Here is a 27,236-nt window from a genome sequence, read left to right as displayed (position 1 = left end):
GGCTGCACTGAAAGAGTAAACCTCAGTTTAATTGGTTTAATGGCCAGCAGGAGGGATGCAGCCATTAAACCAATTAAATCGAGTCCCAGTAATTCAGTGCAGCGAGCCACATGCGCTGCGGGATGGGGACACAGTGGGAGGGCTGAGAGGAGCAGATGGTAGCCAGCCACACTTGGAACTCCTGTCTCAAGTAAGTTAACCACAGGGTTTGGGCCTGTGAGGGATTAAGCCTGGGGATTTGGGGGGGGGGGGCAGTTTGGGCCTGCAGGAGGTTTAAACCTGGTGGCAAGTGTGGAGCTGAGAGGGGTTAAACCTGAGGGTAGGACGTGGTTTGGGGCTATTTTGTGTTCGGTGCCCAGAACATGTAAAAAATTGTCATGTGGCCAATGAAAAGAGGTTGGATACCTCTGTGCTAGCCCATAACAAAGGCTAACAGTGTAACAAGAAAGAAGGGAAAAGTGATGTTTTAGAAATCCTCTGTAGATTTAAGACCTATATGGCTTCCTGGGGGAGAAAAAAAATCTGTTGGCACTGCGATGCAAACAAAACAGAACAGATTTCAGCTCATTTTCCTGCAGCTCTGCTGCCTTTGTGGAGACAGCAAGAGCAAAAAATAGTAAGGATTTATTTTGGTCACTGCAGTCAGCAGATCTTACTTTGACTCCACCAGAGCCAGGAAGCAGGCTGGCAAAGTACCAGTTATACCCTGCTACACTTCTGAGCATCACTGCACTGGCCCGCAGGGAACATGTAAGGAAAGTTTGCTTATTTAACAAGTTTCCACAGACAACATTGACTCTATACTGGGGAAGCAGGGGTGGGGGAGAGGTGCGGAAGGAGCAGTCAGTCAGTATTTCTAGTGCTGGCAGCAGCCAGCTTGCTAGGTACCAACACCAAGATCTTAAGCAGTTTCTAGAATTAGACTCACACATACAGACCTCACTGCAGCCATGCAGCTCCTCTTGAAATGCACCATCAAGGCAGCAGGATGAACATGCCTTAAATACTACATAGGTCACGTTCTTATTTCTAGTTAACAGATAGCAAGTTTGTTTACACCGGGGTCCACTTGTTGCCCAGGTCAGCGGCCATCCTGGCTTTTTTCAGGGAGGTGACCAGGGAGAAAATAATGTGTAACAGTAGACTGCTCCAGCCAGTCATCTAATCCACTGTTTCTTAAACTATGTTCTGTGGAACACCAGTGTCCTGTGACCAACTCACAGGTGTGCTACCAGCATTTGGAAAAATACACTGATGGTGTATATTTTATTAAAACCAGGTACAAAGTTGCTTCTTCATTGCTATGATACCTGATTTAATTACTCCATTTTGTTTTTGCAGCATATATTGCTGGTTTGTTTTTTTTATTGGTCTGAATTTTTTTGAAGAAATTTTTTTCCACAGGTGTTCTGACTTAAAAAAAATATTGTTTTGTGTTCCAACGTCTCAAAAAGTTTAAGGAACTGATCTAGTCTCTCTGGCACACTAGAGGGATTTCCATTATCCCTGAACCCATACCTAACAGATGGGCATTTAGTCTGACCCTGGGCGTAACTGCAGTACTCAAAATTCCACTTCAGCCTTCAGCAAACAGTTGCTTCAACCAAATGATCACTGGGTTATTTATTCCCCACTTTTTCACCAGCTCTAATTTCTTAGAAAGTTTGGTTGTTCAAAACAGGTGGCAGAAGGTTGGGGGAACCATCACTCCACCAACATCCTTTCTCCCTGGAGTCCTTAATAAATTCTGCTTTGACACAAGATTGGCAACTCAATCCTAACTGCCTCATTGTAGCGCTGGGTCAGAAAGCAGATTGTATTTGCAGCACTGGCAGTTTTTGACCTTGCAAAGTTATATTTTGATGTGAAAGTGATAAAGGGACATTTCTTGTGACGTTTCTGAAGTCAATTTATAATCACAATTTAATACAGAAAACAGATGAGAAACTGTAGTGCACGCTGTATGCACGTACATGTTGAAACCCTCTCTTCCAGCACCCTTGGGAACTGACTGGTGCCAGATGGGAGAATTTGCCAGACAATGAGAGGTCAGATATTTTCTAGCACATTACCAATACTTCCACTGCTTACTGGGCTCTTAGAAGATATTAAGAGGTAAATTACAGCTGAATAACACCACAAAAGTGAGGCTGTCTAGACTAGCCCCCAACTTCAAAGGGGGCATGGCAATTAGGGTGTTGGGAGATTACTAATGAAGCACTGTGGTGCATATGCAGCACTTCATTTGGCTAAACTTCCACCGCGGCAACTTCAAAGTGTGAAACTTCGAAGTGCCGGCTTGCGTGTAGCTGTGGGTACTTTGAAGTGCCCGCGCTCCTTTGAAGCCCCTTTACTCCTCAAAATTTGACACTTTGAAGTTGCTGCGGGGAAAGTTTAGCCAAATGAAGTGCTGCATACGCACCACAGTGCTTCATTAGTAATCTCCCAACAGCCTTATTACCATGCCCCCTTCAAAGCTGGGGGCCTACGCTAGTCACAACCTGAGAGCCAGGTCTGGTGGCTGGAAACAAACTTTATGGGACCACAGCAACTTGGCCACACCCATGACAAGTGGTCATCTGGCTAACTAAAATCATGCTAGATTACAGAGTTTGCTGGGCGTATGTTCCAGATTAGAGAGGTTCAACCTGTACAAGTGGACAAGCAGCAGGTTTACATATGAAATACAGAGTAGGGAAGAACTAGCGGATGACCGCAGCAGAGGGAGGCAGGGGTTACACAAGGGCCTTCAGAAGGGTGAGATGAAGATCAGACAGCTAGCAGAGGAGAAGCAAGCGCACAGAAAGCACAATAAGGACTTGTCAGACACCCACTACATCTGCAAGAGATGCAGCAAGGACTGTCACTCTCGTGTGGGTCTTCATAGTCACAATAGACACTGTAAATGAAGTCCTCAATTGAAACTTTAAAGGGCGCGATCCATAGTCTATGCAGACTGAAGGATGCCTGCCTACCTACCTACCTACAGAGTAGGGACCTAACACTGGGCATAGTGCTGACAGCGGGGATCACGTGTATGTGTGAGGAGAAAAAAATACATGACTAGATCTTAATATAGTGGAATATACACTTTATTTTTTTAAAAAGGAAAAATACTAACAATTTCATAGTCAAAACTTTACATTTTAAACAAAAAAGCATTAAAACAAAACCAAACACACCGTCTTTGAGAGCAGAAAGATTTCAACTACTCACAAATTCCAAGCAGCTTTTCAAGACTTGGAAAAATCAAATCCATGGTTTGTCCATTTAAAAAAAAAAAAGAAAAAAGTGTCAGAAATAGAAATAGAGGGATACCAGATCTACAGTGAAATGCCCTTTACTCCTCAGATTGACATTCAGAGACCTCTATTTTCACTGATCATCTGGCAAGAATGCATGCAGAAAATAAGCAGGTTCAGGTACAGGATTAATAGCAAAGCTAGATTTATGATGATAAACTAATTTTACCCACCTGTCTGACAAACAGGATATCTGGTAAATAGTAGCAGTTTACACATTTCTATAGGGTTTTCATCCAGAATGATATAAAAGAACATTTTACAGAGTGACTTAAAACTATGTACAAGAATTACTTTGCCCTTCTCAAAAACAGAGACGCCTAAGAGGTGAAATGCAGAACTATGTATCAACATAACGCACATTTTACAGTTAATACAATATTCTGTGGTTTTACTTTTGAACATGGCAGAGAGAGTAGCATCATATGAAGATAAATAAAGTACACTTCAACATTCTCTTGCTTCTGGCATTAAAATGCAGGGTAAACTGAACATGCAATGAGATTCTTCCAGAAACGCTTTGGTCAAAAGCAACTCACACCCCTCTCTTTCATAAAAGCTTGCCAGGAACAGAACTCCAGCAAATGACTTGCACACACCATTACTTAACAGCTTGGGAACATAGTACAAAACTACTCCATTTCTGTCCACTACAAACAGTACGTGATTTTCCATTGTTATTTCAAACGCTGCAGCAGCAGAGGCTAGAGTGGAAGCCATTGCTGTACATCAGTTAAAATCAGCGAGCTGAAGATGTCAAGGTAAAGGTTTTAAATCACCAGGTTGTGGCCCTCAGTGCTAGAAAAAGCTTGAAGGACAAGGACAACTCACTTCCTAAAACAGCGACCATGAGTCTCACACATTAATTTTATTTTCCTCTAGTCAAAAATTGACACAAAAATTTGTCTGGTAGATGAAAGCTCCATCTGTGCTGCGTCCAGCGATAATGCTCTGAAAACTCACGTCTTCAGTCAATGCATCTCTCCATACACTAACAACATGGTAGTAAATGGGATAATACATATTTGTTGATGTATAACAACACAACTGATGAAAATTTATTCTACCTATGCATGTAGGAGCTGCAGTAATAGTCAGTGACTCGCTGCAGTCTGGTTAGAGGGGTACATGCAAGCTCCAACCAGACTATTTTAAAAAAAAAAACACCAGTTACCATTTTCCTGGATTGCACAGTGCTTTTTTTTTTTTTTAAGCTGACCAGTAGGAGCGCTTTTCAAATGTTACTGGCCAACAACAGAACTGAATATCCAGAAAATGGGACTGTCTGAGTATAGTGAAGAATAGTGCCTCAGCGATTACTGGAAAAAAAAATAGAAAGAAGTTTTTCAGCTTGGGTGGTTTATTATTTTTAAAATACTTTAGTCAAGAGGAAGCATCACAATTAAAACTCCACAACATCAATCTCATTTTGATTTCTGCAGTTCTCTAGAAAAAGATCCCAAGGCATGCTACATGAAGCACTTTTAACATTTTAGGTGTTACAATGGAAGCGCTATTTATTACTTCATAGGACAGATTAGTTTCCAAAGTGTATGTACAGCTTCTAAATTATACAAAATACAATAGTACAATAAATCACATCTTTCATATAAGTGTGGAAGATGAATCCTTCCACTATCATGACCAGTAGCAAACAAGACACTTTGTTGCTGCTCTAGAAAACAGATACCAGCTACCTGCTTTTCCAACTAGATAAGTAAAAAAAAAACAAAAATCCTCATCTCACCCTCAATTGCACATATGAATATAACTCGTTAAACAATTCAGGCAACCACATGAGCAAAGTGCAGTATTGCTTCAATCTGCAAGTCTGAATCAAGTGCCTTAATCTGACAGACATATAGTGAGTACATTAGTTTAATTACTAGTTAAAAATAATATTAATTTCCCCCAACCTCCCAGGTTCTCTGTCTTGCACCATAACAGAAACGACCAGGAGGCATGAACCCAAGACATGTGGCTGAGATCCGGGGATCTGAACTGCCCCAAAGTTAGTTTCAGCATTCTGGCTCAGGCAAGTATTTTGTCTTCATTTGGCTTCTCCATTCCCATTTGTCCTCCGCTTACTTGTTTACCTCCCCAACAACTCTCCACTCCATGGTGACTGCCTGAATTTTAAAAGCATAGTCCAGAACCCAAAAAAGTGCACAATAAAGGCTAACGAACCACCACATTACACAGAACACACATCCCATACAAAAATAAGTGCCTGTCTCCATCTTCTCAGTTGCTAGCAAAAATATTGACTATTTCCAAGGAACTTTAATTAGCTTTGCTGCCTCTTCCCCCAAGCTTTAGTGATGGTTCTGGTAGATGCATCAGAATTACTGAAGAAAAATTAAGTTGGTTAAGATTTTGTATTTCTAGGAGGGAAAAAGACCTCCAAAAATATAGCTACCAAAATAAGTATTCTTTCCTCAGTAAAGATTTAGATATAGGTTACTGTACACTATGAAGTTAATGGTCAGGTCACCTCTGTATCTCCTCTTTGGGGAGGGTGAACCCAAGACAATCATGAGAAAACAATACCAGCACACCCTGATTTTACGAAGTATCTAGTTCTCAAAACTGAATACTTTGTAAATCAGGACTTTTGATAACCAAGAGCTTCAGCTCTGTAAAGTTAAGGAGCTCTGCAGGTCTGAAGTTCTACAGCAGCCCCACACTCCTGCTGATTACTCAAAATATTTTTGCCACAACAACTGTCCTTTTACAGTATTCCTAAACCCTTGAGCTGCTGGTCCTTCACTACACCTCCTACTTTCAGATGTACCTGGTACAATTAAGTAGCAGCTCAGCAGATGATGCACAAAACAGTATTTACAGCTAGAATACACGAGACTTCCCAACAGCACAGCAAAGAAAGCAAAAGGGGCAAATATTAGAAGTGAAGACATTTAAAAAAAAAAAAAAAGTAAAGAACTATACAATGACACCTAGAATTAACATTTCTTCCTGCAGCATATACTGTGTATTTCTTCTTTACACATACCAAACAGTAAATGAACAGTTAATTTAGCAGGCCATCTGAATAAAATAAAGTTCTCTAGTTAAGATAAATGAAGTGATGGGAAGATCAATCCACCAGTATTGTTCCCACAATCAGAGAGCACTTTTCTTGTCTCACCTCAGGGCTTTTCTACATTACAGAGGCTGAAGCTGTGCTGCTGTGGCACCATATATACTTTCTACAGCAAACAGAAAGAGTTTTTCTCTCAATGTAGTTGATCCAACAGTCTAAGGGGTTATCGCTAAGCTGAAAGAATTCTTCTGCATCTATGCGGAAAGGTAGGTGAAGCTCATTATATGGCATACATTTCCCACAGCTCTGAGGGATGTAACTACGTTGATCTAATTTTTCAAGTGCAGACCAGAGCTCAGCGGGCTCAAGAAGAAAGGAAAGGTGTACACTACTCCACTGTTTGATGAAAACTCAAAAGTCACCACAGCCGAGAACTTAGTGGGAGCTCTGCCAATAACTTCAACGGGAACAGGATCTGACTACAGGTAAACTAATGTACTTAAGGAGTATTTATTACAGAAATAGGTATCTAAAGCTACATTAGATTGATTGGGAGATTGTGTACGATATTAACGCCTGTGAAACTCTTCCATAATTTATTGAGACTTTTTTTCTGCTTTGTATTACAACAGACATTTTTAAAGATGACGTTCCACAAGGATAGCACTCTTAACAGCAGACACATTTTGACAATTAGTACTGTGATGGCTGGTAAGTGGAAACTAGATTTAAACCACTAGCCATTTCACAGAGGCGACTGAACAGGCACCCACAAACTGCTCCCTTAATGATAATCTCTCTAAGTAAGAACAGGCCACGTTAGCATGAGACTATGTACGCAAGAAGCTTGCTTAATCATTTCTTATGCTGAACCTGTGCTGCTAGAGAACTTCAGGTCCCAGGACTGTCAATTCAGCAGCTTTCAATGCTAAATTAATTTAAAAGAATGTCAGTATCCCACTGCGGACAATTCAGTGTCATTACCAAGGGAAAGAGGCTGCATGGGTAAGATGACAATCCTAATCTCAGAGTTCATGGTAATTTCTTCTAAAACGAGAAGAAAGCTCTAAAGCAGCAGCCCTCAGCTCAGAGAGATTGTAAGGACTGAAAGAAGTCTGCCATGATCTCTCAACATGAAGCCAGTGCAACCTGACACAGAAAGGTGCTGGCTCAGCACAACAGAGGTGGCAGGTAAGAGCTGTGTTCATAAAGGAATAAGAAATCATGAGCTCAGAGGACTTACAGGATATTTCACAACAGGAAGGTTCGCCAATTATAAAAATCAATCCACATTTGAGGAAAAAAAAGACAGCTTTGTGCCACCTAGGTTTAGCAGCACACAAGATGCCTATCTTTGTGCACTGATCTGAACAGAAGAACAATAGGATACACCCCGAACAGTCTTTGAACATCAAACCTAATGAATATTTCACTGGTTTATGCTACATTACACAAATTAATCTGGAAAGCAAATGGGACTGTTCTCATAAACTGAATATTATACTGATAATAAAGCATTATTACAAAAGATAATCTTCCATACGTGCATTGTTCTAGATGATAGTATTAAAGCTTACCAGAGTACGCTGCAGCTGCCTATTTAAGTATCAGCTAAGCCTCCTCAAATAAGCATACTAGGATTGTTCCTAATGCATAATGATTGCAGGAGCCAATGAAGCATCACACTTGTTAATTTAGTTATACAACTAAAAAAATCTGCCTCTCTTCAAATAGTAAACATAGCTATGTAAAACAATCATCCAGAACTACATAATTGGAAATAAATGCTAAAATGTTAGTATGTTTACATGCACCCAACATCTTTAAAATCAAGGCCCTTAAACTGAACAAGAATGCAACAAAAAGGGGTCTGCAGGACAAGGCGTAAGCCTGCAGCAGTTTATACAGCTGGTAATAGATCCCTGACATTTTAGGAATTTGGTGTTGGAATAAGTAAACCATTTGCAGATGTTTGGAAACTTCCATGGATCTTCCTAGTGAAGAGTTCCAACTTTGAAAAGTACTAGTAGTGTTGTTCCACAGATGTAGTTTGCAAAGTTGTGTAAAATAAAGCCAAAAATGACTGTGAACTTACGACAGTTACAGATCACAAATCAGCGATGACTGCACTGGTGACACTCAAAACAAACAGCTCTCAACCTCCTGTGTAGCAGTTTTCATTGCTTCACACTGACTCTACAAGACTTAGTAGGCTTCAAGGTGACAATCTTATTACATAGATAAACATATAACATTTCTTACTAATTAGAAAAAAAGTCAAACATGTTCTTGAACTTGGAAAACATGGTGCACTTGCAAGACCTGATCAGGCAGTGCAGTTGATAAATTCCATTCATCTTTGCCTGGCTACGCTGAAAAATTAACTGCTTACAACTTTGTTTAAAGAAAGTTTGCAACAGTCTCTTTCTCCCTTTCCTTTCTACTAAGAAGTTGCAAGGGCAGGAACCCCTTTGGGAAAGATGAAGAAGTACCTGTTTGGTATGAAACCATACTTCATAAGTAGATTTGGTTATTATGCCTTGGTTCGGATTCAGGTTGATTCTTTTTTCTGTACTGATGGTACCCTCAAAGAACTTCCCTCCACAGACATCCTCCCTTTTCTGTGCAGAACCAACATTTCTCAATGCTAAGTGCCTCACCCTTCCCCATATGTGTCCCAGGTCTGTGGTTTTCAAGTGGCTCCATTATGACACCATGGAACTACTGGATATTTTTAGTCCATGGCATAGATTTACACAATGCTCCCTAGAGAGCCTGAAGAATTACAGAGTGAAGTAGGAAAAAGAGAAGGAGGCATAGCATAGTAGCTGATAGCCATTGTTCCTTTTGGGCTTCCACACAGATTGAACGGTCTGGCCTGCAGTCAGACACAGGGCTCAGAGGCATACATCTCTCTCCTATTTTAGTGCAGCAGCCAGGAAAATGGATCTAATTTGTTTTACTGAGATAAAGAGCCTCTCAAAAAGTAAAAAGGGACAGGGTTGGGCTCTCCACACTGTGCTATCAGAGGAAGAAGCAGCCAAGAAACACATTTGAAATAAGCATATAAAGAGGTTGTGTTTGTCATCGGGGGTGTATCACTGGATTTATTGTGCTACTCTTTGTACAGCACATTCTGTGGTTCCTCTTAGTTTACTTCAACAAATCTGTTACTTTCCTGCAGTTCTAGACTATTTTTCACGGATGCCTCTGGCTCAGCATCCTCAGTACCTCACATAATACTACGCCTTGCCAGAATCCAGCTGCAGTAGTAGCTAAAATCTATTCTATTGCCCCCGTCCCTAAATTGGTGACTATATATTTCAAACCATCTTAAGTTAGAATCCTCCCTTTCAATCAAGTATCAAGAGAGTCACCATTCACACAAGTTCCCAACAGATTAGACTGAAAGACATGAGCTGTGAGTGTCATGGATCAGTGACATTAAGTAACATTACTGCAGTTTGATTACAGAAAGAAAAAAGTTAGTACAAAAAAAAAATAAAAAAGCCATACACAGCCTTAAGATGACCTTGCACTCTTCATCATGCCCAGTCCCCATGCAGTTCAGATGGGGTACTTGCAGGCAGGCAGAGTCACCGTCAGTTGGATATCTCACTGTTCACTCTGAAGACAGATGGTTTCCTGTGTGCTTTATAGTTTCTCTGTTTTAGATGTCTTTAAAGTTGCATCACTCGGAATCAGACAAGTCACTTTAAATAAAGCAAAGCGGTTAAGTGTGACAATTTATTTACAATATACTCCACCCATCATCATTACATACCACCTTGTAAAAGAAAAAAAAAAAACTAGTGGTGTGGGATTTTATCTTCCTGCTATACAGTTCTCTCTCTTTGATGCTCAGGAGGAATCACATGGGTGCTGCACATAAAACCAGCTCAGGCTAGCGGGTAATAATGCAAGGGAAAAATAGCTCCTGTATGGATTTATTTTAATCACGCTAGATTAGCCTCCATTCCCTACTCCATGAGGGAGCTAATATATGAATTTAGACAGGCTGTGTTATTCTCACATTGAGGTTGCAAAGTTGACTTAACAAAAAAAAAAATTTTTTCTGTGCATACTCTATACTCAATATATCCAGTAGTTCCATGGTGTCATAATGGAGCCACTTGAAAAACACAGACCTGGGACACACATGGGGAAGGGTGAGGCACTTAGCATTGAGAAATGTTGGTTCTGCATAGAAACCATAGAATTTTTTTTCTTCAGAAAAGAAACTACACAATTTCTACATGCTCTTATAAACTTTCTAATTCCTTCACCCAGATCCATCCTAAAACCTTTTATCTCCTATGCTCCTCTTGCTCCCCCAGACATCTAACCCCAACAGTTCAAACATACTGCCTGCCATAAGTTTGGGAGAAAATGCTTAAGACAGTGACACGTCTTGCTAAAGCTCTCCATTCTAGCCACTACAGGAGGACTCCAATAGTATACAAGAATACATTTTTCTTTAGCATAATTTATTACAGGAGCAGTGCTAGCAAGTAATCCATTCTCAGCACCAAGAGGGCAAGTTACACGCTAGAGAGAAAACCAACTGATACGACTATATTTACTGCCCCCAAAAGAGGTTGTGAGATAAATTGATGTGTACGGTGGGTGTGGCTGCTCCCTAGCTTACTCAAAAGGCAAAGGACCAATGTACGAGTGATGAAGAAGTCCACCACCAACTCTTGTAGAACTGTGACGATGCATTAGAGTGGTTTGGGTTTGTTCCCCTCCCTCTCCACCCCCAACATGCTGGTGATTCCCAAACCACATGGACCTAGACTTTGATCTGATGAGGTCACAGGTGAATTACTTCTAATTTGGTGGTGCACCTTCGCTTCTACTTCCAAATGGAGAGTTATGTGCTGCACAATTAGCAGTTCAAGAAGAGAAATCCTCTAACTCTTAGGGGAATGGAAAAAGAGAATGACACACTGCCTAAAATCCATTGTTGCAGACTCAGAAAGTGTTACCTAACATTAGGAAAGGACAAGTATGAGGCTCTTTTGCCCTGCACCTCATCCTATGCTTCTGGGAGCTAGTCCAACAAAATGTGTAAGGATTGTTTAGAAACAGTGTGTTTGCTGCACTGTTGTCCGCACTCACAAGTGCATGTTTCTGTGAATGCTATCATCACCTCTGTAAAAGACAGTTCCCTGGCCTAGGTTTCCCTCTCCTTCCTGAACAGGAGCACAGATTTGTTATGAACCTCACACAACAGGCGCTGCTCAGCTACTTTCCAGTGTCTAGGAACTGAGGAAGGATCTTATTTATGATACTGCCCAGCAGCACCTGTGTGTGTCCCTAATTATAAAACTAAGTTTTAAAAGAACAGAGACAGGAGACTTCTGCGCATCAGAGAGCTCTCTTTCCATTTAAAATGGAGATTAGAATAGAAAGCAAAAGCCTTTTCCAACAATCTAGACAGATTCACTTCTATTCCCCTGGATGGATGAATCCATTCTCTTGGATTAGCATCACCAATTGTTCTAGCAGTGTTTACACAAAGCTCTAACGATGGACACAACTTAGATTCTGGCACCAAAAGGGTCAGGAAATGACATGACCAAGTTGTGCCATCAGAAGGGGAACCTTGTTATAGATGCATAATGACAAAGCCTCCACACATGTTATTTCTGGGAGTCTCTAGAGAAGTCCAAGAGCTAAACAAGGAAAGAGGGTTTGCTTACAAAGGTCCATATCTGGTCTCATATTTAGAGACAATGTTCTTGCATTTCCCCACTTCCTTGCGTAGCTCTGCCACCTCCGTCCTGAGGGCAGTGTTCTCCTTCTCCAAGAAGGCTGCTCGGATTGTGATCTGATTCTCTTTCAGTCGCCGAGCATCACGGGAACGCTTTGCTGCCACGTTGTTCTTCTTTCGCCTTGTCCAGTATTTTTCATCCTGTAGAAAGAAAAGAAAAAAGATGATAATCTGAACACTCAGAATTTTATATCCGGCATCACACAGCTACCTTCCTGTCCTACCAGAAAAGCCATGATACTTGCTATTTGTCTTCTTCCTGTAGCTCATGCAGAAAACTGCTAGGATTGGGCTAAGTACAGACCAACTGAAATGTAGGCAACACAGTATTCTCCTCACAAGAAGTCTGTTTAGAATAGCCTGGGGTGGAAAGAAGCGGTGGGGAGACCAAAACTGAAATGAAATTAAATAAAGGAAAATTTCAGCTGGACATACAGAAGTCATTAATAGCCATGTCTGTTAGAAAAGCCCTGAAAATCTGCAGCTCATTTTTTTCAGATATAAAACCTGTATCTGGAAACTTGCAAGTGTGCAGACACCTGCTTTATATCTGTGGCTCATTGCTGCAGACGTGGATACCAATTTTGTAGGTGCACAGGGCTCTATTAGCCCGTGGAATAGTCTCCCACCAAAAGTGATTAATGCTTCATTATCTGAGGCATTTAGAACTGGACTAGACAAAAGCATTGGCAAACAAGAACGTGACTGTGAAGACTGTAAATGCCGCTGGATACAAACCTGCATTAGTTAGAAAGAGCCAAAAGAGGAACGAGCCAAGATAATTTAGGGTATGTCAACACTTGCTTTTGTTCAACAAAACCCTAGTTGTTCACGGGTGCCCCTCTCCCCACAAACAACAAAGCTTTGCTGCAGTTAGTGAAAATGCGAAAACTGCACTCCCATCAACAAAGCATTATGAGTATGATACAATAAGTCCACTACCTTTTGTTCATCTGGGACAAAAACCTTCTTGGCCTTTTTAATCATGGGCTGTGGTTTCAGGTCCTCTTCAGTAAACTTGTGCTTACGAGGATTGAAGAGCTCACCACCTGGCACACTGGAAAGCACTAGGTCAGCAGGGTCAGGATTAAAGTTCACATCAATCTCAATGCAGTCTGGATCAATGGGGCTTGGCGTCTCTCTCTCACTCTCTTGGGAGGATTCTAGCAAAAGGCAGAAAACATCATAATATGAAATCAATATGAAGAAGAAAAATTCAGGTGGGCATCTCTGCTCACTGTCCTAGAGCATGCAACGTTTAATCACTACTACTTGTGTGCTCAGTACCGTACAAGACACAAGTGCATCCCCTGAAAGAATTAATATTTCAGCCTTACACAGAAATGCTGAACAACCTCCTTCCCCATGGAAGAAATACAAGCCCTATGCATGACCGGCCAGAATAACAGACACAGGAAGATAAAAATAGGCCCCCAAAATATCGAAATTCCTCCACTGAGCAAAACTCTTGTGACATTAGGCACTTACTACTTAGGAAGTATTTGTTCTAACACAATGAAATCAAAAGTTCAGAGCTCTAGCTCCCTGTCATTTATGCATCATAAATGCCTCCCAGAAACATGAGCCAGTTCAGAGGTTTCTCTTATTCAGCCCACTAAAACACAAATAAAATTACTTTTCCAAAAAAAGAAAGAAAGAGCATGAAAAATAGAGGTCTCATAAAAATCCACACATCTTGTTCTTCCCTAGTTGTTATATTTACATAGAAGTGTAATAACAGAGGGCCTGGTTTGGAAGAGGTGTACTGTTGACAGAAACTGATCAGCAGCATCACCTTTAAAGACACAAGTTAAAAATCACATTACAATAACCTTATTTTTAGATATATCATCTTTCAAATAGATTAACTGCAAATTTTAGTGAAAAATAAGTAGGAATAAATGACTTATTTTGCCAGTGAAATGCCGTCACTTATCCATGCAGTAAAACATTAAACAACTCTACACGAGTTCAGAAAAACTTAACTCTAGACATAAGTTCAGCAGAAACACCCCCCTCCCCCGAAATGCTAACATAAAAACACAACTCTTTCATATCCAGCAGCCCTGGGACTAGAAGGTTGCTGGATATTCAAATATTTTGGGTAAAGAGAGAGGTATACCTAGCAACGCACAACCCCTAAGAAAAACAAGATTAGATATTAAGGAACAAAAATGTATGCAGAGTACTTTATTTACCAAAAGTAGTATTGTATGCTGTAAACTTATACTGTATTTATATTTACTCTCGCTATACTGTACTCATGGAAAATGTAACTAAAATTTACCTATGGTTAAAACGCCAGGTATTTGAGAGTTCTGGCTGATAGAATGTCAGATATGAAAGAGTTTACTGTATATGAAACACGCAGTATCCATAAGTGAATAGTAACAGAGAGGAAGTCGTGCTAGTCTATATACTATCAAAACAAAAAGCAGTCAAGTAGCACTTTAAAGACTAGCAAAATATTTGCTCACCTTGATCATTTTTTCTGATTTGTCCTCCTTGATTACTGTTTTTGGCTCTCTGTGCCTTAAATATTGAGTCTGCTCTGGTATGGCTATGGTCTGAAGAAGTGGGTCTGTCCCATGAAAGCTCATCACCTGATAAATTATTTTGCTAGTCTTTGAAGTGCTACTTGACTGCTTTTTAGAGAGATACACACACCTCCTAGAACTGGAAGGGACCTTGGGAGGTCATCTAGTCCAGTCCCCTGCCTTCTTAGCAGGACCCAGGACCAAGCACCATCCCTGACATCTATTTGCCCTAATCCCTAAATGGCCTCCTCAAAAATTGAACTCACAACCCCAGCTTTAGGAGGCCAATGCTCAAACCACTGAGCTATCCCTCCTCCCGCCATATCCATAAGTGAGTATGTGATTCATAGACGTATTTCTCTGCAATGAAGAACCTTGTATTTCATCTCGTGCATTTGTCTACTAGGTCTGTGGAAAAAAAGGTCAAGTTTCAGACCCTTTCCATAAACATGCCTTGAAAGTTCTTTTCTCACGGAACAGTCATTAAGTCTGTGCAGTGTCATTGTGTGGAGTTCCCAAGTCCAGCACTAAACTGAAGAGTAAAGCTACTCTCCAGATATGCACACTATCTAGGATCAGGGAGTAGATGAAGTGGAGGCCCCAAAAAATGCATTTTATTTCTTTGTCTTTCCTTTCTCACCTCAAGGTATTTAAGAGACTTCCAAGAATTTCTTGGAGGTTCAAACAAGAGTACAGAAACTCACTATGCAAACAAACAAACAAACAAAACAAAAAACAGGAAACCACACACAACTGTTACTTTTCACAAGTCAGATGAAAGGCTTTAAGATTTCTATAAGGCTTTGTTTATTGGATCTACATGAACTAGTATGGTTCATTCAATGGACTGAACCACCAAGGTGTTCAAAAGCCTATGAAGTGTGCAGATCTTATAGGAACAAATACTTTCACAAGAGTTCAAGATTCTAGCTTAAAAGTAACAATGAGAAAAGCTAATTGTGTTGGTGGTTACAGAAGCAGTGTGTTTCTTTTCCTTTTCTAAAAAATAAAGACCAACTTCAAAAACCTCAGAAAAGTTCAGCTTCACTCGAGGGAGAAAGTCGACACTGGTTCTTATCTCAGCTCATTCACCCACAAAATGTGCACTGTACCTGGCTAAGGATATGTCTATACTACTGGAAAGACTGACTCTTCCCACTCAGCACTTCTGGAGGTCAGTCAATCAGCTGGATTTGCGGTGTTGGGATGGAGAGAAGTGGGGACAGGATGAGGTGTGCTTCAGGGAAGAGGCGTGGAGGGAGTTTGAGGGAAGGGGTGTAGTGTGTGTGGGGCCTGAACCAGAGAAGAGAATCAAGCATCGCTTTGGGTTGAAAATGGTAATTCTTGGGGTCATGATTAGTGCACACGCCCGATTTCAATCTTTCAGGCCCCTGAGATGAAGGAAGGTCAATCACGCAGCACACTTACTAGCCATGGTTGCTCATTGCTGCTATAGACTACACACATTTATGCTGTCTAAGTTTCTGAAACTAATCTCAGCAGGGTGGTAATGCTTTTCCACAGGTTAAGGAGACTGTAACACATCACAACAAGAGACACCACTGGCGCAGTTTCAGAGTATTTCATCTACCTGTGCCGGAGGCAGCTTCAGATGGCTGGAAAACGACAGTGGAAGATGATGAGGGAGGAGAGGCAGTACATGCACTGGCAGGCTCTTTTCCTTCCAGCTCAGCCACAGGCAGGAGTGGGTTTTGGTTCAAGCCCAGATGAGCAGGGCTGGAAGGAATTCCATTTTCCAGGAGGAACTCATCCAGATCCATGTATTCAAGATGAAAGGATTCGCCATCATAAGGGATGGTTTTGTCCCAGATGGGAGGCATGAGGGAGGCAGAGACTGCCATAGTGCTGGCAGCTGCTGCTTCATCCTCCTCAAGTTTTTCCTTCTCCTTTTCTTTATCTAAAAGACAAAAGCAAAGGTCATTGTGTAAAATATGGATTAAAGACTAGGTTTAGGCAACAATAAGAGTTCAATACAGACTTCGTCAAAGCAAGGAAAACTAACTTGTTCTGCCTCAGTTTATTTAGACCAATCTGCATGAGTAAACCATGCTTAACAATTCTTTGGTCTCCATCTAATACACAGGCCACAGAGGTTTACAGGTCATGGAGCTAAGAGAGCAGGCTCTTGTAGCATAGCAGTCCTCTGTTAATTCATGCTGTCAATAAACATTTGAGGGGCAGCATAGTAAACATAACTAAGGCATTGTGATTCACTGCAGCTGAGATTTGATTTTGTTTCTCCCAGGCTTTTCCTGGAAGGAAAACAAATAGATCTGGAAGTGCTGGATTACCATGGATGCTATTAAGACGACTTTGAAGGGAACAAAAAAAGTTTATCCTGAAGTTGGAAGACAAGTAGTACACAGAGGGAAAGAGTAGGCACAAGAAGGGAAGAAAAAATAATAGGGGATTTTCACAGTTGATTTGGAAATGAGACAAAACTCCACCTACATTAGATGCTAAGCATTTATACATGAAACAATTCAGTATTGTGACACAATACACCCTCCAGCAGTTATGACAGGCCAAAGTAGCCATCAGACAGCTCCACAAAAGGGAAAGTTGTAGGAAAACATCTCAGAACTTTTTTTTCCAGAGCTTAATGCAATCGTCTGTATAAACCACACTACAGGAGAAGCACAGTTGTCTCTATGCTAAGCAAAGCCCATTTCTGACAATTCCTGGAAATGTAGTCAACTGGCTGCTGAAGGTCACAGATAAAGGCAGTAGAATCTCAACAAAGCACAAAGTCTGTAAGAATTAGAAGACAGCTTTAAATAATAATGCTGTTTTATTCATGAAACCTCACAGCTAGTTCAAGGGCTTAGCTGGACTCAGAACCATTTTGGGGGCTGAAGCACATCCACTGACTGGTAAACACATGGTGGCGTAGACTTGGCATAAGGAGCACTGTCCCAAAGCAATGAGATCTTTTCAATGTTATGAGGTGCTCACTCCTACACCAAAGTATCTGGATGAGAGCTTCTCTCACTTTTGGCAATTCAGCGAAGATTGCTCTGTGAAAGTCTGCAATGTCAGGTGATGACTGCTTAATGGGACGTTCATTTGGGGGTTTGAAAGGCCCCATACTGGCTGTTGTGTGAGAAACATTTACAGTAGCACCAATGATTATAGCAAGTGTGACCAATACATATATCTGCAAGCACGCTCAGCACGTGCAAACGAGACCTCCTCCCGCTGTACTGTAATGCAGAAATGGATGACATCATCGTTTTGACTCTGAATCAAACAACACGGTCACGAGAACTACAAACTCCCGAGAGACGCACGGCCTGTTGGGTCAGAGGTACCTCCTCAGGGCTGGCAAAAAGCAGGACGCACAAACCGAAGCGCTCTGCGCAGCTGCAGCCGATGAAACAGATCAGCGGCGGATACCAAGGCGGGGGGGGAGTCTTTTCGTCCGACCCTGGTTTGGGGACAGGCCGCGCTGCCTGGTTTGCTTTGGTGACACTGTGCCTTTGCAAAAAGCCCCGCACGCGCGGCCACAACCTCCCCAGCACGGCCCCGGTGGGCGTCACGGAGGGGAGGCTCCGGACCGGGTGAATCCAGCCCCGCCCCCAGCAGCCGGAAGACGCGAGGCCCCGGCACGCGGGGCGGGCCCAGCCCAGGCCTCGCCCCGGACTCGGCGCCCGGGGACCCACGGGGACGGGGCTCGTCCCGCCCCACGCGCGCTCCAGCCGCTGGCAGGGTCTCGCCGCGGGCGCTCCCGCCCTTACCCAGGCGCGCGTTCCGCAGCGGGTTTTCCATCAGCTTCTTCAGCACCAGCGGGAAGGCGCCTGCCAGGCCCCGTTCCTGCTGCGCGGAGGCCGCCGCGGCCGCCCCCGCGCTCCCCGCTGCTGCTGCTGCCGCCGCCTCCTGGCGCCCGGCGCGCCCGGGCATGCTCCCCACTGTCCCGCGAGCGGCGTCAACAGCCGAGACCGGGAGACCCCCGCAGCGGCAGGCTACCAATTAGGGCTGCGACAGCTCCCGGGAAAGACACCGCCAGGGCGCACGCGCCAGCAGCCAACGCTAGCGAGCGGGCCTCTCCTTATTTGTTTATTCATGAGCTCGAGCTGCCCTCCCAGTCACTTCCCGCCCACTCCGCCTTCCGCGATTGGCTACCCCGCTGCAAGGACGCGCTCCCATTGGCCACCTGCGAACACGTTCGGTAGACGCAGCCCAGGAGCGTGGAAGGACGATTTAGGCGCCGTCAGTCCTGGCCTGCCCAGTGCCGTAAGCGTTCACGCCTCCGCGGCTGCTGTTTCTTCCTCGGAGCGCGCGCGCGCGCCCCGAAGGGAGGGAGAGGTGGGGGAAGGCATGTGAGAACAGCCGCGCGCGCCCGCCACTGGGGGAGGGCTCGGCCAGCCCCCCGTTCCGCAGGAGTGTCGTGCCCCTTTGCCCCCATCGGCTTTGCTCGCCGTGCCGTGCCGCGCCGCGCTGGCTATAGGGGTGCGGCCCGGGCGGGGGATTTGCCGCATTTGTGTTCCCAGCGCGAGTGGCTCAGGTGTGCACAGGCTGCAGGGCTGCCACTGACCCAGCGTCCACCCAACAGCCCCTCCCTACACCGGGGCATCGCTGCAGCTCCACCCAGACAGGAATAAGGCCTCACCCTTCTGGATCCGCAGGTCCCCAGCTGTTGGCCGGGGAGGAGTCCCTGGCGCCCAGGGAGCAGCTCTGCTTGTATGCAGCCGCTCGCTGTCAGGAAAACCCAGGAGCAATAGGTCAACTTCTTAAATAGCCGCCCCTAGAGGCAATTCTTGTCATTGCCACGTGGGTGTTGTGGGGTCAGAAGGGAGCTAGCTGTTTGTGCACAACCACGAATAGGAGGAGAGATGGCCACCGGTATTCCCTGAAGTGGGTCTGTCCCACAAAAGCTCATCAGCAAATAAGTCATGTTGGTAGTCTTTGAAGTGCTACATTTCTGTTTTGTTTTACCCGCGTTCCCTGTAAGCTGATGGCTGGATAAATTCAAGTAGTGGTCAGCTGACTAGCCGAGCAGCCACAGAAGAGAGCATGTGTTTCCATGTGATGCAGGTAAAATGTATTGCACACAGAGATGGAAAAAAATTAGAGGGAACACTGGTGGCCATGCTCTGTGATTTAAGAATTCCAAACTATTCTCATTTCCCTCCCCTCTGCTGCATCCCTGCAGTGACAGTTTCATGCTTCTGTTTTCTTATCTTTATATTAGTGCTGAGATGCCAACTAAATCAGAACCTGTCCCATTGTTCTAGGCACCCTACAAACATAGAAGATATCTAGACAGACTTTTGCCAAGGAGATCATGCTGTCACTGGGGGGGGGGCGGGGCGGAATGTGAAATCACTAGGTTTCCTTCCTCCCTCTTGGATCTGAAGAAACAGTATGTATGATTCTCTGTGCAAAAACTCATCTAATATTTGTGCCTGACCTGCATCTGCTCTACTTCTTGGAGTAGATTTTCAAAAGAACACAACCGGGGTCAGAGTTTCAAGGGAACTCAGCATACTAGGAGCCCAGCTCTTAAAATCTGACTGCCAGTATCATAAGGGGACCTCTGGATGCAGAGTTCTTTTGAAAATCCGGTTCCCTCCTCCCCACCCCAATAGCAAGTACAGAATACTTGAAAGTCTGGCCTTGACTTCTCTGGGAAATCTATTCCTTAATGTTTTTCATCCAGGGAATATGTCTGAGTAAAGAGGTATTTGGAACTTCCATCTCTAAACTTTGTCTTATTGGGGAAAAGCAGGGAAGATAAGTGACAATATTTTAGATTAATGGGAACCATCACGTATTGATAGGCACAAGGAAACTATGTGAAAGCAAAGTAAAGAGGAAGAGCATTCTGTGGTATTAAGTCTGCTTAAAGTCACATACCATGCAAACATTCTCTATGGGCAGCATTTGAGGAGATCAAATGTAACACCACCGTTAGATGGGATACTAGCCCTACTGCCCCCATCAGCCAGCACAGAAGTTAGGAGGATAGGTCATAGACCATAATTATATTCCTTGGTTTTTTATTTAGATCCAGAGGTCACCTATCCCACGTGATATAATCTCTCCCTGACCTGCATCATGATAATAGCAGCTGTGTGTCCTACATATTGTTAAAACCTTGAGAGAAGGAAGAAACTTAAAGATTGCGTCCAGCCCTCAAACAAATAAGGAAAGTGATGTTGGAGTCAGAGGTGCAGACCCAACAGAACTACATTGGTGAAATTGGTGAGAAACTATCCAGAGTTACAAACTGCCATTGGCAGGGTATGGATGAGCTGATCTAAGAGTTCTTGTTTTTCTATGTTGTCTTTAACAACTCTTCACAAGTGTTCCTGCTGGCCTCTGAATGTTTTCTATATCACTCAGATACATACATTTGCCCTCTAAATGCATAAGTGAAGGACTACATCCTGTAATCTTAAATGCAGAAAATATGTCTCTGTACCCAGTATCTCCAATACCTCAGCTAGCAAAGCTAATATACTCATAAGCAAGAGTGATGCATACTTCAGATGTAGTTTTTTGAACTGCAGCACTTTTACTGGACTGTAAAAGCACCACATGCATCTATGGTGATGTATGAATACGTGATATTTTCTAGCCAGTGGAGGACTCTGTGGCATATGCAGTCATACCATATCTAAGAGTGAAACTTCCATAATTCAACCAGAGAAGAACTGCATTTTCCTGGCACAAGTGCCATTAATCTACCACATAGATGAAGTTCATTCATGCATTTTCACGGGTCAGTCTATAACCACGGAACTCACTACTACAGAATCTAAGAAATACCTACAATTTCATCACTTTCTATCCCAGTTGCAAGGCAAACTTTCTTTGACCTGACCTTCACTGATACACTCATAGTACATCAAAACACAGGAACAATTCCCCACCCATGCCCCAGGGAGAAGAATCAGGAAGAGGTAACATGACAGTACTTAGTTGTGTTGTTCAGTGAGCCACTGGGATACCATGAGGATGGGCATAGTGAAAAAAACCAAAAGAGACTAGATCTAATATCTAAATAATGAGTGAATATATGGCCTCAACACATTCCAGATACTGTAGTAGGCAACTGGTGCACCCAGACAACCTCCTCTAGCTCAGCTGGGAGAGGACAGAAATACACAGATAAGAAGTTTTTACATGTTGTATCCAGCCAGGGGCAATGAAATGCATGCATCAGAGTACTCATGATGTATTCCGTACTCCGTATAAAGACCACAATGTTCCATGTGGGGCAAATGGACTGTAAATAAAGTTTCCACCATTGCGAAGAGAACTCAGCCTAGGGAGCCTAAAAGGAGCAGGAATCTCTTACACGAAGCGAGGACTCAGGAGCAGAGGTGTTGCTGAATGTTTGCCACAGGGTCACAGTCCTCCCATCTGCTTCCCACCATTTTGTTTGAGATTGGCATTTCCCTGGCCAGGCTGTTTTTATGATATGCAAGGAGAATATACTATCAAGTACTGAGGCACTGAATTGAACTACCAGTGTCTTCCTCACTTGTGGACCTCAAAACTGGACTTGGGTGAAATGGATTGGGCCTGTTCACCAGATGTAAATATTCTAAGATCCCCAAAAGTGGACACCTGCAAGCAAGTCCTTGCAGTGCTCATGCCTAAGAGTGACCTTGTTCCCTGGCTTACTCTCAGATGAAGTTAGCAGACGCTGAACATTAGGATTAGCTTTGTACAGAGTCAAAGGAATGTGGCTACACATAGAGTCTTTATTTTATACAAAGATGATTTTTTGCATAGGCCTTAACAGAAGTTTGCAGGGAGCTCCTTGTAGGATCCTTCTCGCTGCACCCTACATGAGTGTCAAGCTCTTCCTCAGTGATGGGAGAGGCTGATTTGGGAACATTTCCTGGGACTCCTCCTGGGATTCTATACTTGGAGTCTAGTCACCAATAAAGTGGACAGGTGCAATAGGTCGCTGGGAACAATATCAGCTGCAGTACCCTCCTGATTCATTTGGATTCTGCAGACGTGCTTGTCAGTTTCTCTGGCACTAAGAACTGGGGCAGGTAAAATGGGAATCCTCAGTGAACTTAGCTTTTACACTGGAAAGCTTGGGATTGGGAATTCACATCCAAAAAGGGTTAGGAAAAACAAAGCTCTGATGTGGTGGGAGGATGTGTAATAAGGAGCCTAGGACAGGTAGGGGGTGTGCACGCAGTCAGCAGCACCGCTAGGAGGTCTACAGAGTACCAGTGTGTATGTAAAATGGAGAAGAGAGTATGCTAACAGACCTGGTCCCCAAAAAAGGGGGCGGAAAGGCTGGTTTTGGCAGGGGTAACAAGCACTAAATGAGATTTTAGCATGTGAAGAGGTCCTCAGGTAAAGGAAGGGAGTTGTCATGGTTCCATGCTTTCGTGCGGCCAAAGAAAATTATATCCAATCAAAACCAAATGCTTCCCTTCAATAATCATAGGAATTTCCTCTCTAACCCCCTCAACACATTCTTCTCAGTTCTCTGGTTGGATGGATTCCAACCATTTGCTTCACTCTACTGAGTCCAGATACCAAGGATCGAAGGAGCCTACTTAATCCAGCCTTGGCCAGAGAAATGTCTAGGCACTTGCACTGACTACACTCTTTCCTATCTCTGCCACAACTGCACCCTTCCTTCCCAGTTTGCTTTTCACCATGGTGCTGGACAGCTGGAAAACACCTCCTGGACCAGCCATCCAGCTCCATATTATATAAGTGTCTGGCTGTTGTACATGGTCCCCACAAGGGAGGAAGTGAACTCACAGGCAACAGAACAACTGTGTTAAAGGGCCTTGGCAAAATGAATCCCATCAGAAGTGGGGAGTGGATCTACATTAATCTCTTTGTCATCACGGGCCTATCTCATGCCACAGGTCCTCTTATATCTTATTAAATCTCCAGCTGCCTTTGTTCTGTGCTATAAACCACTTAACCCTCTCCCCCACTTCTATCCCATTAGCCTCTCTCCTTGACAAAGCCACTCTCACTAATGCCCTGTCTGAGGTGGGCACCTCTCCTGCACCTTGCTAGCTTTTTGCTGCCATAGAACAAAACCTGTACAGCGGCAGCAGTTTCCTGAGACTATTTAGTTCCATGAACATCATCTCCCAGGTAAGGAGCTACATGCCCAAGCACACCCGAGGTGTGCCCTGGCATTTCCAGGTGCACTCCCGGAACACTGTGCAGACAGGAAAGCGTCAAAAACAACTCCAGAGCAGCTTGCAAGGGTGATGTAACTACCCCCATCCGAAAGTGGGAGGGTCCCTGGGTTCAGCGAGTTCCCCCCACAATAATCCTTGGAGCGGTGTGTCACGCTGATCAATGCCACGCTCAGCCCGGCCCCCAGGGGGACAGGACTTTGCACTACTGAACCTACACTAGGTCTTTCTTTGCACCCAGTTGTGCAGTCCCAGGATCGCAGTGAGCGGGAGCGGCCACGCGCACAGACGGTGGGACAGGCTCGGTCCCGCTCCCTGCCCAGCTGTGCGTTCGTAACCCCCCCATCAGACGCCAAGTTGCTCCCCACAAGCGCCCCGCGCCCATGGGTAGCTCGTTCCTGCGGCGGGGCAGCGGGCGGCAAACAGCCGGCCCTTCTTATGAATCGGGAGAAGCAAGGCAGGTAGATCAGCCCATAGCCAGGGGCGGGGAGCAGCGCCAGTCGCGGCGCAGAGCTCGGCGGGCCAGCAGCACAAAGCCCCCCAGGTCTGCCGGGACCACAGCCCCAAGGCGCAGGCAGCTGCCCCCACTCCCAGCTCTCGGCGATCAGTCTGACCGGCCCCAGCCCAGCGCGCCCCCTGCCCGCAGCTGGACGGCTAAGCGCCGGGGGCAAGGGAGGGGAGGACCCCCGCCTACCTGCCCGCGGGTCGGCCCAGGGCAAGGAGTACTCCAGCAGCGACTTCAGCACTTCGGGGAAGTCCATGGCCGGCGGGACGCCGAGGTTGCTGCAGCCGGACATGCCGCGTCCTGCAGAAGCCCGCCGGGTGCAGAGCGCAGACGGCGCAAAGGCGAGTCACGAGAGAGGCTGCGCCCGGGCCCGGCCCTGCATTGGCGGAGCAACGCCGGGCGGTGAAAGCCGCTGCAAGTCCCAAGCAGACTCTGCCCCGCCCTGCCGCTTCCCGCCCAGCGGTCCGCGGGGAGAAGGGCCTCCCGACTGGCTGGGGCGGGCCGGGCCGCCTGCCCGGATTGGCTGAGAGGAGCCGCGGCAGCCAACCAGGCAGCAAAGAACTGGGCCTGTTATCTAACTTCGGAAAAGCAGCCAGCCCCTGCCGGGCAAGCTTCGGAGCGGGTCTTTGCCCGCGAAAGCTGATGCTCCCAAATAGCTGTTAGTCCGTCAGGTGCCGCACGACTTCCCTTCGTTTTTGAAGATACAGACTAACACGGCTACCCCTGTGATGCTTGGAAAGGTGTTCGGGCAGGTAACGCCCACCCAGGGACAGTCACAAAGCACACCACACACTGACAGACAGTCACACGCGGAGGGACGGTCACTCTGCACATGAACACACACCGAGACAGTCACTCTGAGCACAAACACACGCACCGAGGGACAGTCACACTGAGTACTAACACACACCAAGGGAGTCACGCTGAGAGTCTGAGCGCAAACATGCAGCAAGGGAGAGTCACACTGAGTACAAACATGCACAGAAAAATCAACACACACAGATGGACAGAGGCAAGTCATCGCGGGCACTGGGAGCAAATGCAAACACAGTGGGAAAGCATGCCCTGAGACAGTCACATACATAAAGCAAACTCAGAGACAGTGGAGCACAAGCCCTCAGAGCACACATACCTGCTAAAACACACACAGAGCACATGCACACAGAGATGCAGCAAATATATGCCATGAGACGGATCACTGACAACAAACACGGGCAGCAAATACGTACAGTCACACACAAGAGAGAGTATACATTACACACAGCCAGGAAATGCAGACAGACACAAATAATAAATACATATGTGGCATGCACACTGACATAACACATACAGACAACAAAAACACATACAGACGCAAAGACACGTATATAGAGGTCACAAACCCAGCAAAGGCACAGTTTGAGAGGCACTCAAATACTAGTAGCAGACACGTGCTAGTAGCAGGCACCCTCTGCCCCAGCAGACATAAACATTTTGTGCGTGTTAGTTTAGAGGTTCTTTGAAAGTCTTTGTTTTTGTATATATTGTACAGTGTACATTGTCTATACTTAATAAGCTGTTATAAAAATGCAGGACATTTTTCTTAGTAATCTTAACAAGCATAATCTTGGCCAAGTTTGCATCCTCAAATATGTAGAATTCGATTTCAAAGTGACTCAGATTTTTTTCAAAGATAAAAAGGGCACCTGAGGTGCCTCTTTCCTGAATGCTGATTTAATGGGAACTAAGGTTCCTGATCCTGTGAATATTTACACACATCAGTGGCCTGCTGACTTCCCTGAAACTGCTCACATCTGTGACCTTCATCTTAAGGGCTTTGTTTTACTGGGGTCCAGATTCTTGAAAACTGCATTTTTTGGGAGTGGTTATCCAGTAATGTTTCTTTTCAGTGTGATAGTGGACTTGGTTACATGTATTTAGCTATATTACAAAATGGAGCAAAGGGAAGTGCTTTTTCATGGACTTTAGGGTTGAGCTTTTGAAAGTAGCTTTGGGGTGCTGTGGAGCTAAATACCCTAATTGTCTCTGAAAAATCTCAATTTAGGTGCCTTTAACACAATTCTTAATTCACATTTAATGACGTAAAAACTTAGCAGCAGCCCTAAAACCAGAAAATAACATAACCTGCCAGCCAAGTGCCACCCTGCCAATATATGACAAGAGCTACAGTTTCTGGCTTTTATTGCGGTCCTCTCCTGCCAAAAGGCAGGAGGACAGAGGGAGACTGCATAGAATACCCTGAAGGACAAGAGTTTCTTGCTTTTTCAAATCGGGGGAAGGGGATTCAGCATTTCCTTGTGGAGAATGAACTGCCCAGGAGCCTCCACTGATCACAGCTTCTGTAGTATGCTACTTGGAGACAAGCAGGCTCTCAAGTAAGATGCCCACGTTCTTTTCTGACTCTCATCAGCTGCACTTCCAAACCTTTTCCGCCTCAGTCGCTTCAGGCAGTAGGTGTGACAGCCATATGTTATTGTTGGCAATGGGCATTAACATCTGTTTAATGAGCCAGGGATAGCAACCCTCATTGTTCCCTCTAATTTTAACATACAGGGGCAGAATACATTTTGTTAAGTGCACTGAGGTATATGCAGCTGTGCACCACAAGTAGACACCCAAGCTGCTCACCATGGGTGGCTGTGGGCACTCTGCCAATCAGCTGGGCAACACTTGAATATCTCCTGGTCAGTCATCCAAAGGCTCAGCTTACAGAGAACACTGCCAACTATCCTCAGATATGCAGGGGCTTCCCCTCCTTAATGACCCATTTATTGAAGTTATGCGATTGCTGGTAATCACCAAGTCTAACTTATTCCCCTCCTAAAAAAGCAATTGAGCAGGTAGGGGCTGTTCAGCACCAAATGCACATGTACTCCAGTGGCCAATTCCATGTCGCTACAACCTTTCTTTGAAGA

The 27,236-nt window shown here is 44.5% G+C and overlaps 1 protein-coding gene and 1 long non-coding RNA gene across 5 annotated transcripts; one reads left to right on the top strand and one right to left on the bottom strand.

The window, feature by feature from the left end:
• Positions 1 to 3,074: 3,074 nt before the first annotated feature.
• TEF (TEF transcription factor, PAR bZIP family member) lies at positions 3,075 to 24,702 on the bottom strand. 4 transcript variants are annotated; one of them, XM_075009939.1, is made up of 5 exons: positions 24,511 to 24,702; positions 16,250 to 16,576; positions 13,064 to 13,284; positions 12,051 to 12,262; positions 3,075 to 10,058 (listed from the first exon to the last, which is right to left on the bottom strand). In XM_075009939.1, exons 1-5 carry the CDS (start codon positions 24,611 to 24,613, stop codon positions 10,037 to 10,039), a joined length of 885 nt encoding a protein of 294 aa, XP_074866040.1. In that variant the 5' UTR covers positions 24,614 to 24,702; the 3' UTR covers positions 3,075 to 10,036. The 4 variants fall into 4 exon arrangements, with proteins under 4 accessions (XP_074866040.1, XP_074866023.1, XP_074866049.1 ...); XM_075009922.1 differs by lacking the exon at positions 24,511 to 24,702 and adding an exon at positions 18,417 to 18,708; XM_075009948.1 differs by lacking the exon at positions 3,075 to 10,058 and having other exon boundaries at positions 12,047 to 12,262.
• On the top strand, positions 6,694 to 16,314 carry LOC142021309 (uncharacterized). The gene is made up of 3 exons (XR_012647660.1): positions 6,694 to 6,830; positions 15,671 to 15,832; positions 16,183 to 16,314. It is a non-coding gene; the product is annotated as an uncharacterized LOC142021309 (long non-coding RNA).
• Positions 24,703 to 27,236: the final 2,534 nt, after the last annotated feature.

Source organism: Carettochelys insculpta, chromosome 1, assembly GCF_033958435.1.
Source record: "Carettochelys insculpta isolate YL-2023 chromosome 1, ASM3395843v1, whole genome shotgun sequence".
Classification (NCBI taxonomy): Eukaryota; Metazoa; Chordata; order Testudines; family Carettochelyidae; genus Carettochelys; species Carettochelys insculpta.
The sequence above is the reverse complement of the archived record's forward strand: the minus strand, read 5'-3'. Positions and strand labels throughout refer to the sequence as shown.

Excerpts from the sequence above, each read along its gene's own strand:
- TEF (XM_075009922.1), bottom strand. The coding sequence starts at position 18,579 with ATGCCCGGGCGCGCCGGGCGCCAGGAGGCGGCGGCAGCAGCAGCAGCG. Across the intron at positions 13,285-16,249 it reads TGAAGCTGCCTCCGGCACAG|AATCCTCCCAAGAGAGTGAG; the intron begins GTAGATGAAATA and ends GCCTTTTGCTAG. Across the intron at positions 12,263-13,063 it reads TTGTCCCAGATGAACAAAAG|GATGAAAAATACTGGACAAG; the intron begins GTAGTGGACTTA and ends TTCTTTCTACAG.